This window comes from Zonotrichia leucophrys, chromosome Z (assembly GCF_028769735.1).
Source record: "Zonotrichia leucophrys gambelii isolate GWCS_2022_RI chromosome Z, RI_Zleu_2.0, whole genome shotgun sequence".
In the NCBI taxonomy this organism is placed as follows: Eukaryota; Metazoa; Chordata; class Aves; order Passeriformes; family Passerellidae; genus Zonotrichia; species Zonotrichia leucophrys.
In genome coordinates this window covers 29,668,536-29,683,219 of record NC_088200.1, presented here as the reverse complement: position 1 = coordinate 29,683,219, position 14,684 = coordinate 29,668,536, and the positions used below count along the sequence as shown (strand labels likewise).

Sequence of the window (14,684 nt, the reverse complement as noted above, 5' to 3'; positions counted from 1 at the left end):
GAGTACAGATTAGAATTTTTAAACATTAATTTATAGAACAGCGATCATCAATTGAACAAATCTGGCTTTGGACAGTTTTCTGAAGTTAACTATGAATTGATAAAAGCTATAGACAAGACAGAGATGTTCCCTACCTGAGGCCCAATAAACACTCTGTATTTATTATCAGGGCTGTCGCCTCCAATTAAGAAAGAGTTGGGTCCTATCTGCTGCAGCAAGTACAGCCTGGCTCGCATCACTTTGTTGACTCGGCGATTTGTCTCCTCAGGGCTGTACGGAGAGAAGCCATCTGGAGATGGGGCTCGTCGAGGCGGCGTTATCCGTCCGCTCTGAAACTACACAATGCCTCCGTCATGAGCAGCCAAAGGACAGAAAAATGTTTAAATAGGTATGGTTTGTTTATTTATTCACAGAGTAAGCGTCCCCAAAACCTGGAAGTACTACAATCTGTTCAACTATATGATTTAAATGGATTACTTTTCTCCCATGCCCCGTAGCCAAGGTCAGAAGAAAACTGAAATTCTGCAGCTGAAACTTGTCTGACATCGGGACACAAAAGGAGTCCTTCAAATTGCTTCTTATTTTCATGTTGTCATATGTTGCCTTACCATATTACTACTGAACTATCAATTGCAGAAGATAATAAGGGACTTATTACTCAATAAAGATTTTTCTATATAGCTGTAACTATATAGAATCTATTTCCTAAATGAAAAAATGCTATGACTGCAGGTTAAAAAAGGGAATATAACTTCAAGATCAAAAGTTTAAGAAATTTCCAAAGGAAAAAAAAAAAAAAGATACAGCTTGCTCCCTTTTCCACCAATTAAGCAACTTTTAGATGAGGATGCTTTGGCATTTTTTAAATATTGTTCCCCCATAATCAAAAAAGTAAATGGCCCAAACATTTTGGGAAGATTGTCTTCATTAAAGTTGTTCACATTTCTCACATTATGAGATGCACTAATGGTTCCATCCCATTTCAGATCTTCTGCTTTTATTTGTATGCATTGAATTTCATGTTAGGATGAAAGTAATAATGAATTCACTGTCCATCATATAAGTAAAATATAAACTGGATTTTAATGTTTTTAATGTGAAAAGTTAATATAAAACAAAACCCCCAAACAAGTAAAAATAGTTGTTTTCTCTTTTTTAACCTTTCAACTTCTCTTGTCAAGAGGAAAGGACCAGTGCTGCTGTCCTGTAACTTCTGATACTTATCTCTAGTTCAGGAGACTGACAGTACATTTTTAAACTGATACTGGAAAAACTTGTTTAGAACAATGGGAAAATAAAACCAATTAGATCTTATTTATCCTCTAATTGCATTGTGAATTGCACTGTGAATTTAACTGTTGATGAGCCTTCTTACAACAAGCTAGAGTGTTAGATATTATTGCTCAAAATATACTCTGTCTTTTTTAATTAAGCCACTTACTCTTGCTCAAAACATTCTATTCTAGATGTTCTCTAGAATGCAGTGATAGTAAGTGTAGACTTCTAACAAAGTACATATATGAAGTCTTCCCTAATCTGTACATAAAGGTAAGCTCTGAAATAGAGGATCACTAGAGCATACCAGTAAGACTTTTCTACAGGAATTTTCATCTCATCCACAGTCCCATCCTTAATGGAATATACCTGCACAGAGAACTGACAGGCAGGAGACACTGACTAGTTATTTAAAAAAAAGACAAGAAAAAAACCCCCCACCAACGAACCAAAAAACCAAACCAAACAAAACAACAACAAAAAACCCCCTCACCAACAAAAAAACTACCAGTAATTCTTCATGCTAATCAAGCTAAGAAAACATACATGTATTCATGATTGAGTACCTATATTTCTTTGTTTATTTCCTAGCAAATGAAAGCAGGACTGAAGGAAAAAGAAAAACACACATGAGAAATACCATATGAGATATATAGGTCATTCAAGTGATATTCTGTAATAACCTCCTCATATCAGAATCTTGCTCTACAGAGGGAGGACCTACTGCCCCTATAAGCAAGACTGTAGAATATAGCCAAACTGAAAATTACATCACAGCTTGCAACTTACAGGCACTGGAGATACCCTTTTTCTTCTAACACCTGGTGACTCAGATTTAACTGTCCTAGCAGATGATGAAGAGGAACTGCTAGGAGAAGGACTACGTCTTCCTTTTTGCGTAGGTGAAGAAGCAGTGCTGTGTCCTTCAGCTTGAGGATCTAGACAGAGTTTGTTCATTTCTGATCCATCTACTTTTCCAGGGATAGGTTTCACCACCTTGCAGGAATTAAACGAGATGTTAAAATTATTAATTGGTAATTTCACATTAAAGCAAAGCAAATGAATCAATAATTCCTTTGTTGTAATTAAGCTATCATATGGACATCCAAATACTTCTTAGGCCATACTACTAACATTTGAGAGGAATTAGCTTAATGATCTATATGCAACACAAAAGCAAGAACCTTTATTCCTGTCAATTTGTGCAGCTTATATTAGTTATGGCAGCAACTGATTTGATTCTCAAAGTACTTCTGTAACTATCATTTATGATACCTAAAAAACCAGCTGTTTCACCATTCACATAGTAGAAGCCAAAATAATTTTCTTCTCTACAGGTACTGTTCTTATTAAGAGCTACAATACTGGATCCATGCATACCACATAGTACCAGCTGAAAAAATACTAGGGCTACTATTTCTTTAACATAACACTGTGCAAAACAAAGACTTCAAACATGGAGGTAATCCAGCAAAATTAAGTATCCCATTCTTTGGAAAAACCATGTCCAGGTTTTTTTGTCTGCCATACAAGCAAAAGAGCTACACCACATCCAGTATCTGAGCTAACCACTATGCATGGTGGACACAGGGAGAGCTCAAGCAAAGGGAGCACATACACAGCAGTGCTTTGTTGCATCAACACTAAATTTTGACATTGAGAATTGGAATATTTCAAGACATTATTTCAGCTTTCTGCCAGCCAGACCCACATAACGCATAAGAAGAGTAATGTCCCTGGGAATCAAATTAAAAACAGTCACAATGGGAAGATTCAGTTTTAGTTCTTCATTTCTCAATGTCTCAGAGGTTTGACTCAACACTGGAAGGAAGTTCCAAGCAACAACTCAGATAAACAGAGCACATATCTCCTAGAAAGTTCCAGAAGTCTCTTTAAGACAAAAACTGAAAGGGGCTTTCCATCCTCAGGATAATAAGAGATATCTAGACTCAGTGCCCAGTTACAAAAGCGAACAGGATAGATGAGAAATATAAAGAGCAATGAAAACCCTCTTTTCCCTCCTATCAATTAATGCAGTAATGCCTCTCCTTGCCTGGAAGATCAAAATGAAAATTCATGTACCTATGGACAAAGTACTTGTGTTAAAAACATCACAAGTGTCAAATTATAGTACCTGAGAATCTAGAGCACCAAATATTGTATTAACACACCCACAAACCTCAAGGGAAGTGAGCTGAGCAGAGAAATAATTTCAAGCTATTCAGTAACCCAAAAGCATTTAAATTTTTAAAGTTAAAATTGTGTTATTTGAACCTTTGAGGTAATGGGGTTCGGTGCACTTTTAAGTATTTTCAACATTATTTCTCACAATAGAACCAACAGAACCTTCTTATTTCTGTTCCAGAGAAGCTGTCCCCAAACACTTGCCTACTGCATCAGATGATCTTAACTTTACATTAGTGGTACATGGGAGTCATATCAACCAACTATGTTCATAGGTAAGTAATGGGTATTAATTAACCAACATTATACTGAGTAGAATTGGAACTACTCCTAAAGTACTCCAGGTTTGATCCACCTACGTTTTTTAAAAGCCATTTATGCCAAAGCAAGATCCAAAAGGCTAAGAGAACACTGCCATGCAAACCTCATGAGAGCTGACAGCTGGCAGAAGGAACAGCGGAGTTTGTGTTTGCTCCAGGTTGCAGGAGGTTTTTACTCTCGGTCGCTGGAGGGCAGCAGCGCCGCGATAACGCCTTGGCTTAAAAACAAACAGCAGCAACCGCGGACGCTGCTCTCAGCCAGCCCCGCTGCCCTATAAACACCGCGCAGGACACGGACACGAGCACCACAACTAAGAGCAGAGAAATTGTAAAGAAAAAAAGGTTTCTAATAGAAAGAAATTTAAGAGACTTATTTGTAATAGCTGCTACAGATACTGTCCTTCCATCAGTGCCACATACCACAGGGCCTCTTCTGCTTCTTCTTTCCAGCCATTCATGCTTCCAGGCTGGCATACATGTTGCCTTGAGTTTCTCCCTGATCATGCGCTCTTCTGGGCGGTCATCCATCTTCTGCAACCCCCTAAGGGTTTCTTTATTCTCCATGTCACGACTACACCAAAGAAAAAAAGTCATAAACACAATTAATTTCAGTTGAAGTATAATGTCACTGCATTCCTAAACTTTGTGCCACCCTATTCTCCCTCTCCTTACAATGCAGCTGCTAAAACATTATTTCCACCAGACCACAAGAAGCCTTTTAAGAGTTACAACTAATCTCTTCTGCCATTTGAAGCAGAATACCTGTTTAGCAGAATATTCTTCAAAATGTGCGCACTGCTTGTAGCACTGAACACCCAGTAAAAACGAAGATCTTGGCAAATACAAAACCAATACAAAAATTACCCTCTATGTAATGTCAAGCCATTCAGCAAAGGCTTCACAAATGTTGCAATGGCTCATACATTTCTTTCTCCATTTAAAAATAATTTCCAAAATTAATATAAAGACGAAAAATTCCCATAATCATAGGATGCACAAGCATAAAACTATGTACCTAGTGCCTCTTCATATATTAACTCTGCTCAAAAACAGAGAACTCATAAACTAACACACAGTAAGTACCAGAGAATCATAAAATGGCCTGGGTTGGAAGAACTCCTAAAGATCATCTAGCTGTGACCCCCTCACTGTGGGCAGGGACACCTCCCACTAGACCAGGCTGCTCTATCCAACCTGGCCTAAACCATATTTAAACTAGACACAGAGGTCACAAAATTAAGGCTGGTGGCCTTGTGAGTAATTACTCAAGAGCTCTTAAAATCAGTAAGAGCAAAATACAGTAAGAGCAAAAATTCACAGCAAGTTCATATGTGTAAAATGAAAATTTAATCCATCTGGGCTTGTACTTTTTCACCTACAGCAGAGTAGTTCTTTGTGATTGCTGGCAACAACAAAAAGGCAAGAAATTACTGTCAGACACTGAAAAACAAATATGAACAGTCTGGAAGATTTCCTGATTCTGCTGAGCTATCTGCTAAATCACCAAGAAAACCACATTCTTAAGCAGCAGCACATGATCCCCACCCATCTTCTTGAAGCCAATGCTCTTTCAAAATAAGCAAGCTTGATTAAGCCAACTGTCAGAATGAGATTTTATTCTAAAAATAAAATCACAACTTAAAAAGAGAGTATATAATAATTAGGCTACAAGCACTGCTTTCTTCCATGCAATCTCAGCTTCTTAAACATTTAACCATGCAGTCACAACTGCATTTGTGTATGATGACCTAAAAATATATCCCCTGCAATATTCATTGCAATAAAATCATGTGAAAATTACAATTCCTATCTTTAGCAGCATTGTATTACTGAGGTAATTTATCACAAATAAACATGCTTTAAAGAAAATGAGATGTTTTTGCAGGTCAGAAGGAGAGTACTGTTGTTTTTTTTCTTCTCTTATTGTAGAGACAAAGGAAACAAAGGATTCTGAGGCAGGAAATAATACTTCCTGTTCAGTGCTGAAACGTAATAAGCAGATGGACACTGTAAAGAAAATATATTTTCTTTCAGGCTAACTTCTAAACCTGCTGTTAATAACTGATTTTAGATATGCGGAACTGTGTGATTCTACTGATTAAGGACTTAAAAATGTTAATAAGTAGAAACAAAATCCACCTAAGAATGAATGCTTTTTCAGAGGTAAAGCATTCATTTTAATGAATGCTTCATTTTAAAAGTAATGCAAGTGAATTCCATAACACTGCCTTCTAGATACAGACACAAAAGTAGTGATAATTAATGAAAACCAAAGATATTAAAGCAGTAGGTAGAACTCAAAAGAAAAACATCCTGAAAATTTCAAATGCAGAAGAAACTACTGCATAAAGATTCATCTTTAAATTTTTTCCTCAGTGAAAAAAATCTGTTCAAGGACAAAAAATATTTTATATGAACACAGTTCTTAAGTAATATAGGCACAACTTAAAACATCATTATTTTTATAATAGTTACTTCATGGCATGAACCATCTCAGTTGCATGAATACTTCATGTACTAGACAGAAAACACCAGCAGTGAAAGAACGACACAGTATTTCATTTGTTCATATAACCATGATTAACTTCCCAACTGATACAAAAAAAGTCTTTTAGAGGCCCTTGGACTTGAATTCATGAACAATGTAATACAACAGTAGAGGCTTTACAATCTCTGCTTGTTTTCTAAAAAGCAGAAGCAGCTATCTTCCTCTCATGTGACAGCTAAACCGATCTACTCTTTTCTGCACAAAGAACTCTTGTGCTTTCTCTACACGCAGGTGGGAAAGACCAACTGTGTCTGAAAGCTTTTGCTTAGTAGATCAGTTATCTCATGCAGAATTTAAGCTGTATGTATATCCATATGTATTTCTTTTTATTTATGGAGCACAACTTCTTAAGTGATCAAAACAACTTCGTATTTTATATTTTAAATCAAGCCTTGGCTAAAATATTCATTAGAATATTTGTACCTGCTGGGTCTGTAGAAAAAATATTTTTCCTGTGACTGCACCAAACTCCTACATACTGCAAGACACCCTCACCTTGTGACCCTGAACCTACATGTTTTTTGTTTTGTTTTTTTTTTTTTTTTTTTTTTTTTTTGTTTGTTTGTTTGTTTGGTTTTTTTACATCTTAAGCAAACTCCTTCATCTATTCCAGGCAAGCTAATGTTTTTCTACACAACAATGTCTAGATTGCCAGTGTCAGATCACTGTACCTCAGCACAAAATAAAAACAAGAGATCCAGAACATATTCTTCATCCTGCAGGGTACAGAGTATTTTAATCTTCACAGAGCAGCGCCTATTTGTGATAGCCACACACTTAAGTGATTCTCAGGTAGTGTTTAATTTGAATCACAGTACAATGCTAATGAGCAAGCTAAAAACATGAGAGAACATGCTTGAGCCAGGAGAGCCTTACATTTCTCAACAGCTCACCCTCGTGCTTCATTAGGAAGCAAGGGTTTTGCTCTTAAATGTTTCAGCTTCTCATGAGTAAAAGAAAAAAAGATAAAAGGCACTTTTTTTCCAATAAATTTTAACTTTTTTACTTTGCCTCCCTCCCCGAACTCCAAGTATCTTCTAAATACTTTGTATTGGTATTTTCAAAACAACAGACAACATCTCCTGTATTAATAGTCAAGAAATTCCAAAGAAATGGGTCTAAACTGAGTTCTGGAGTACTGAGCAAGGTCAATACTGTGATGAATACTGGAGTTTAATGCATAAGATCACTGATATACACTTAAACAATTCCATTATTAACTGTGGATTATTTGCTTCACAAACTACAAAACTAAATACAGTAAGATTAACACACTGCATGGAAACAATCACTCCCACATCTTACGGACCAGAGAAAGTTAAATGTCTTTCATTTCTGTGTCTTAATTTTGAAGACGTGCAAGCAGCAATTGAGTAGCTAGATCATTAACAACTTGTTTTCTATGGATCAAGTCTCAGTATAAAATACTGAGTCATTACTCAGTATTTTATACTGAGGTACGCATTACACATGCTATTTTAGTGAACTATGGTAAAGTACATAAGCAAACTTTACTTCTAACAGCTTAGTGAATTCACTACTAATTCTCTGCAAGTATTTTTCTTACAAAAGTATATAATGGCATATGAAAGCTCAACTGTAGCTCCAGTTCATTTGCCAATTGTACACTTCATTGTACTTCTCAACAATTAGATGTCTTGGCTTCTCTGCTATCTTGTATGGGTAAAAAAAAGCTTTATCCAATAGCCAGAATGGACACAATTTATTAACAGCAGGAAGAAAGAAAAAACGCAAGCTCTGGAAGAGAAGTCAATTCACCAAGAAAGGGAAAGGAAGTTCTATATGTTGTATCTGCAAGTATCCAGTCATAGCAAGGAGAAAAATTATTAGTTGCTGAGTTGTTTGTTGATTTTTTTTAAAACATTTGTCTGAAGCAAATTAGAAAAAGTAACTTGCATATGAGCAGTGGTCAAACCACGGGGAACCAGAAGAAACACGAATAGAAGTAGTCACAAAACAGCTATGTCAGAACAATCAATGGAGTTACTAAGAGGTTCCATGGAAGAGCACTGGATGAGAAAGAACACATACAGCAGACATTTTATAATCTGTCCAATAAAAATGCTATCTATTATAACAATCAAAAATAGAAGTGACCTTAGATGAGATATGCAGATCTCATTTTGAGGATCTTAAGCAAGAACTAAGAATATGGTCATTGCTAAATGCAATCCAAGCCTCAACAGGTCCCAAGAACACCAGGCTGTTGGTCAGGCTGCCAGGAGGCATGGCACATAGGAGCAGTGCTCAATGTGAAGAACAGGGACAAAAGATTTAGCCATTCCCTGAACTGAGGAGGTCAGCTACTAATATGTTAGATAACTTCCTGCCACATTTCCAGCACTGCTCACAGTTTCTCTTTTGCCATTAAGTACTTCTAATGAAAAAAGATTAGTAAATAAGAAACAGAGCAAGATGGACAAGTCATGGTCTGACCTCCTGACAAGTCTCCTGTTCCTTCTCCTGGTGATTTGCCACTGCTGATATCTATCATCTAACTACATGTCTATACTAAGAATACAAAAGGTATGGCACATACTATGAAAATCTTCACAGAGAACTTTCTCATGCTGGTAATAAACGACAGCAACTGCCAATTAACAATAGAATTGAATGCGCTACTTCCTAGAGACAAAGGTACTTGGCTTCCTAAAATAGTTACAGACACTTTAGCTGGATGTTATAGAAGTGTGAAATTTAATTGTATTCTGTTAAGAGTACTCCCTTGAAGGCTGGTATGTTAAAAGGCACAATTGTCGAAGAGAGTATTTCACTGCTAATAGGACAATATTCACAATCAAAGCTCTACACAGACTGAGCCATCCCCTTCAGTGGAACCTCACAGACCCTGGTCAGGAAGGATCATCCTTCCTCTGAGCCTCAGTGATGAAGACTCAAAACTCCAAAGATGGATGTCAAAACATACAGAGGTAGATTTCCTGCACAGGTTTTCTAGCTCCTATGAAGTAAAATTCACCTATATAAAACATTTGTTTTATTTCTTGCTCTGAAACCACCTAGCTAATCCTTTGAGATACATTACTCAGTAGCCACAGAAAATGAGTTCTACAAAACAAGAAACAACAGCCTCTGTTTGCAACAGATACTTGCTATGAAGTGAATGAAATGGGCTTCTCTCCAGCTGTTTCTTAAGAAAGCTAACAGACATCTCACACCAGTATTACAGAAAAGTTTAGGGCTCTCTAATTCTTTCTCTCATTATTCAGTCAGCCAGTCACAGTCCAGATTGATCAGGGTGTACCCACAGGTGTTTTCACAACAGCAGTAATGTTACATGATCTCTTGGACTCTATACTTCCATACTAAATGCCTCAGAGAGAGAAGTTGGTACTTAATTTCTAAAACCCTTAAAGTTTATGCCATTACTGAACAGAATTTCTAGACTTTCAGGAGGTAGATAATTTATATTGATACAAGAGACACAAAGGTAATAATAATAATTGTGTAATTATTTTAATTATGCATTTTGCTTAATATACCCAAAATGAGATTATAAAGGTTCATATACTTATTACTATATGACAAACTTAAGCATCCCAGCAGAGAGCAGAACCCAGTACGCCCAGTTCATGTTATGCCAGCTGAAGAGAATATGCAAGTCCTGTCCCCATCATGGTGCAACACAGCACTGGCTCTTTAAAAATAGCAGTAATGCCATGACAAAGACTGAAGAGGAGTGCTCACTGACAGCTATATGACTAGTTAATCAGCACCAGGCTGTAGGATTTCACACATAGGTGTTAGGGATTCTTTCCCCCAGGTCAGCCCACCAGAGCTGTCCTCTAGCTCTTACTTAAGTGGAAGAACAAGTTTTTACTTGTTAGGTATCATGTAAGTCAACTCTCTTTTTAACAGAATCAAATTCTTCACTTCTAGAATGAAATTTGATCTCTTCGACACCAAACTAATCTTTTGCCCCAGATTCATCAAGGCTGAATGATGAATTCCTAGCTCAAATTAGGAATACTAGCTGAAATGTGATTGGCAAACACAGAGAAAGGATCAGGTCAGAGCAGATATGGCCCTTGCTGATGCAGAAGTCAGAAGCCATTAAAGGAAAGATGGCAATTAAAGGGAGGGTAAAACCCAAAATACAAGTCCTTGAAGTTCTCACTGGAAATGATTTTGATATGCAATATGTCAGGTACATATCCTACTATTTCAAGTGTCTGTCATATTTTTAAAAGACAGAATTTCTTGTTGTATATTAGGTGACTGTCAGAGAAGAATAAAATATCTTCACACATAAATGCATGGGATTAAGAGTTTCTTAGCCAATTTTACTCCCCTGTCACCAGTAGAGAACATCAGATATTTAATATAAAAAATTATGCTTTGAATCAGTTTAAGATACTAGGGTTAAGCAGATAAACCTGCACATCACATTCTCCACCTTCAATGAGAATAGTGGAAATAAGATACAAACAAGTAACTTGAACAGGAGAATTTAAAAGCTACAACCTACTAAATTATTTCTGTGATAGTTATAAATAAGAAAAAAATTAGAATGTCTTGGTGCTGTTCAAAATGGCAGAATCATCAGCAGATACCAAATATCCAGAGATTACTGCTGGAAAGTTCTCTCAGCAAAATATGATCATAAAAATAAACAATGAAAGAAAGCAAATGAAAAAAACCTGAAGGTTTATATATATATTGTTTCTAGAAAACAAACATAACCTCTACAAATTTTAGGTCTTAATGACTGCTTAGTTTAGTCCAGCCTCACAGAAGGGGCGAAGGGATGCAGAAAGAAATTTAACAGGACTCCTCCTGCTCTTTCCTGAAGAATGATCTGACTGACATGCTTTCAAGATAATCATTATTTCTTGCCAGGGTTATATTTGTTTCTTAGCATACACTGCTGACAATTACAACCAATTATCATTGTTATCAATCAGTTATACTGAAGTGGCAATCAGAAGTCATGAAGCAGGCTCCTAGTATTCTAAGCATCCCAATTTGTTTTTTTAATTTATGTTCTGTTATTTGGTACTCCTTTTTTAAAATTTAAGCTTTATCTTTTTTCCTCTTTTCATATTTCTTGTCTATATATTCATCAATCCAAGTCACTCTGGGGAATTTATATCATTAGTGTGATATCATGATATAAAAAGAGTAAGCTATACTAAACAGGCACTAAAGAGAGATATGTCTTGCTCACTGACTGTCAGACCCACTCAAAAAGGCCTTGCGCTCCGAAGATTCATGTATACACTGAATTTTGCTCAAAGGCCAAAGTGGGCTAAATGCTTCTACAAAGATTTCTGACTGTCACAAGAAGCTTTCCTACAATGCAGAAATAACATAAAAAATTCCTTGCAAGCCTATTCTGACTAACTGCTGGGTGAAAAAAATGTAATCCCAGCTACCCTGAACCACTTAAGGTAGATATATATTGAAGAGCGTTATCTTCTATCAGCAGAGAGCCACAGGGGAACTGGCTCTCACCATGAAGATCCAGATTTAAGTTCTGCAGATCCTTAATGCTCACAATGCAGTGGCTTTGCAGGTATAGACTGCTCTGTGCTGAACAGGATTGTCTCCTTTGGAACAACGAGAACTTTTGGTGGTATCTGTCAGCTAACCTAACCACAGGCCAACCATATAGTAACTACACCCACTTTAACGATGGCAGCTACTACTGCAAATGTTTATTTTTTAAAACAGCAAGCTACCATTACAAAAAAAAAAAAAGAGGAAAAGGCATTCAAAACTTCTGTGAGCATATGACTAAAAATGATACAGCCTCAGAAACTCCTCTTTTGTCTTCTTTAAAATCTACAGAATAAAGAGAAAAGTACAGGAATCTTACCAGATAAGGATGAGAGTGTTTAGTGAGACAATTTTTAAAAATTAAAAAAAAAAATCACTGCAGTTAGCAAGCAATAAAAATACTTTTCCATAATAATAAATCAGGGCTCTATAACAAAACAAGAAAGTCAATATAGGACAGCAAGTACACTCCTTAAAAATATATCATTGTTGCTTATCTTCAGTGGGTTCCTGAGATTTGATTTTAAAACTTTGCTGCATTCCTATCTTACTTATAACAATGTATTTAAGTTTTAATTTATAGCAATGCATACTCCTTACAAAATGTAAATCTTGATACTAACTAGAAATTACATACTGTCAGAGTAAAAATGTAATGAGCTCATTTCCGTATGATATGGGCCTGGGTAAAGGAAATGGGTATTTTTAGCATTTGCTTAAAAACTGACTTACAAATTGCAGACTCATTCACATAGCAGTGTGAAAGCATAACACAAGAGAAGCATTACTAGAATTTCAGCTTGTCAGCAGTGACTTAAGGAAAGACACTCTTCCACACAAATCACATTTGATCAGAAAGCCTTCGCACTGAAGTTTACAGATTAACCATTTAATCCCAGGCTCCTAGGCACAATACATTCGAGTGTGCACAAGCGACTGCTAATAACAGCATCATAAAACATGGGCACCCCCCCATAAAAAGAGAGAAATAACATTACATTGATCTAGAAAGAAGCATCAGAATCTGATAATATAGACACATACTGCACTTATGCAAAACATGCTAGTATATGAAAAGGAATAGCCTGATTTCATCAAGACATACCATACAAGAGGAATTAGAAGCAGTAGGAAGCTTTATACAGTATTTCAGGGATGATGTAACAGTAAGAGCTATTAGGTCAGCTGGTATCAGTTTTCCTGCTTGTGAAACATTCTTAAAAAATGAAACCAGCAAAACTAATTCATTTTTATCTAGTGACAAATATGTGGACCTTCTAAGATCAGGTACATGAAGTATTTGACACAAAGTGCTAAGTCTTAAAGAAACCCTAGTGGTGAATAGAGATGCCTTAATTATGTTCAGATTTCAGTTAGCACACTGACTGCCAGCAGACTATTCCCAACCTGAAGGTTTTGTGGGCTACCAAGAACTGTCATCCCTCTGCTTATAAAAGCCAGTGCTCAGAACATACAGCTCTACACACTGACTGTCTGCATCCCACTCTGACCACTATCCTGAGATCTCTAAAACTATGACTTCATTCATTACAGAAAAAGTTATAAGTGGAGGGGGGCAGAAGGTAAATTGCACTTCATGCAGAATGCAATCAGATAGCATTCACTTAATATGAATTCAAAATGTTGTGGAGGAAGCTGTGGGTGGCACCTTCACTTTTGCCCTTCAGCTGTCCACCAGAAAATGCTTCAGCTACTCGTAATTTCTTGCATTTATTTTGGCAATATTTAACTCAAGTACTTTTTGGTATTCCCATGCTTGTCAGCTTTAAGAAATATTATCTTTCCTCCAGGATTGTGTGGAGTGATTGTTTAGCAAAAATTCTTTAAGTACCATCACTTTACTGATTACATCACAACTTTGCATACTGAAAGCCACTGTATCCATAAGGGAGTACAAAAAGACTAAAATATATGACCTATTGGAAAAAATAAACCACACTGTGGAACATCCCCAAATCTACACAGATATTTATTCTTCTCCCACTACTGCTTTATTCAAACACACCCGCTTGTACTTACAGTGTAGCTGGAACTACAGGGTAAGTGTAGCTGGAACTACAACACAGTTACAGCTAGAACTACTACGTTACAATGTAGTTGCAACAAATCAGTCTCTAACCTCATACAGGACTTTGAGACCGCAAAATATATTCAACATAAATAGTAACATTTTAAAATGAGTAACAAACACTAAGTAACATGAGTAACAATCATATCACCTGTATGTACAGTTGGCAGAATGCTGCACAAGCTCCTACTGCTGCTAAAAACACTTTTGAAGAGGAATGCAGGAAGGCTCTCCAGAACTGGATAGTTAATATTTTACTGTCTTCTCTAATCAGCACCACAACTGAGTAAGAGCAACTACTGCTCATTACTACATTCTGAGATTTCCTCCCAAGGGTAATTTAGGAGCATGGGGTTTGGCTGGGAAGGAGTTACAATAATTGTAACTCCTTAAACTTTCATACATTATTGATTAATCAGAGTAGCTAAATTTACCTTTTCTTTTTATTCATCCAGAAGAATCAGAGAAGGAGGAAAAAAAGTTGTGAAAACGTGAAACATATAAACAGGAGAAAACACAGGCAATCATAGAACACAAGTCTCGTGGGCATACAAAGGAGTTCAAAAAACAATAAAAAATTAAACAGTTGAACTGAAAAAAAATCTCTAAAATATTTACTTCAAAAATACTAAAAAGTAATAGCAGCACTCGCTGCTTGCTTTATGACCATGGATAGATATTATATAAAAGTAACTTTACAAAGATTCTTCATTTATCCTAACCCACAAGC

General features: G+C 36.4%; 1 protein-coding gene across 5 annotated transcripts in view; it reads right to left on the bottom strand.

The window, feature by feature from the left end:
- MAP3K1 (mitogen-activated protein kinase kinase kinase 1) overlaps nt 1-14,684 on the bottom strand; it is a 58,275-nt gene that overhangs the window by 18,459 nt on the left and 25,132 nt on the right. For 4 of the 5 annotated variants that reach the window (XM_064735910.1, XM_064735915.1, XM_064735913.1 and 1 more), the window contains exons 2-4: nt 4,200-4,350; nt 2,065-2,271; nt 135-335 (exon numbers count right to left, since the gene is read on the bottom strand). In XM_064735910.1, coding sequence (XP_064591980.1) covers nt 135-335; nt 2,065-2,271; nt 4,200-4,343 — 552 coding nt within the window. In that variant the 5' untranslated portion in view covers nt 4,344-4,350. Of the gene's footprint in view, nt 1-134; nt 336-2,064; nt 2,272-4,199; nt 4,351-12,970; nt 12,998-14,684 lie in introns of those variants that run through there. The other variant, XM_064735914.1, reaches the window with a different exon arrangement.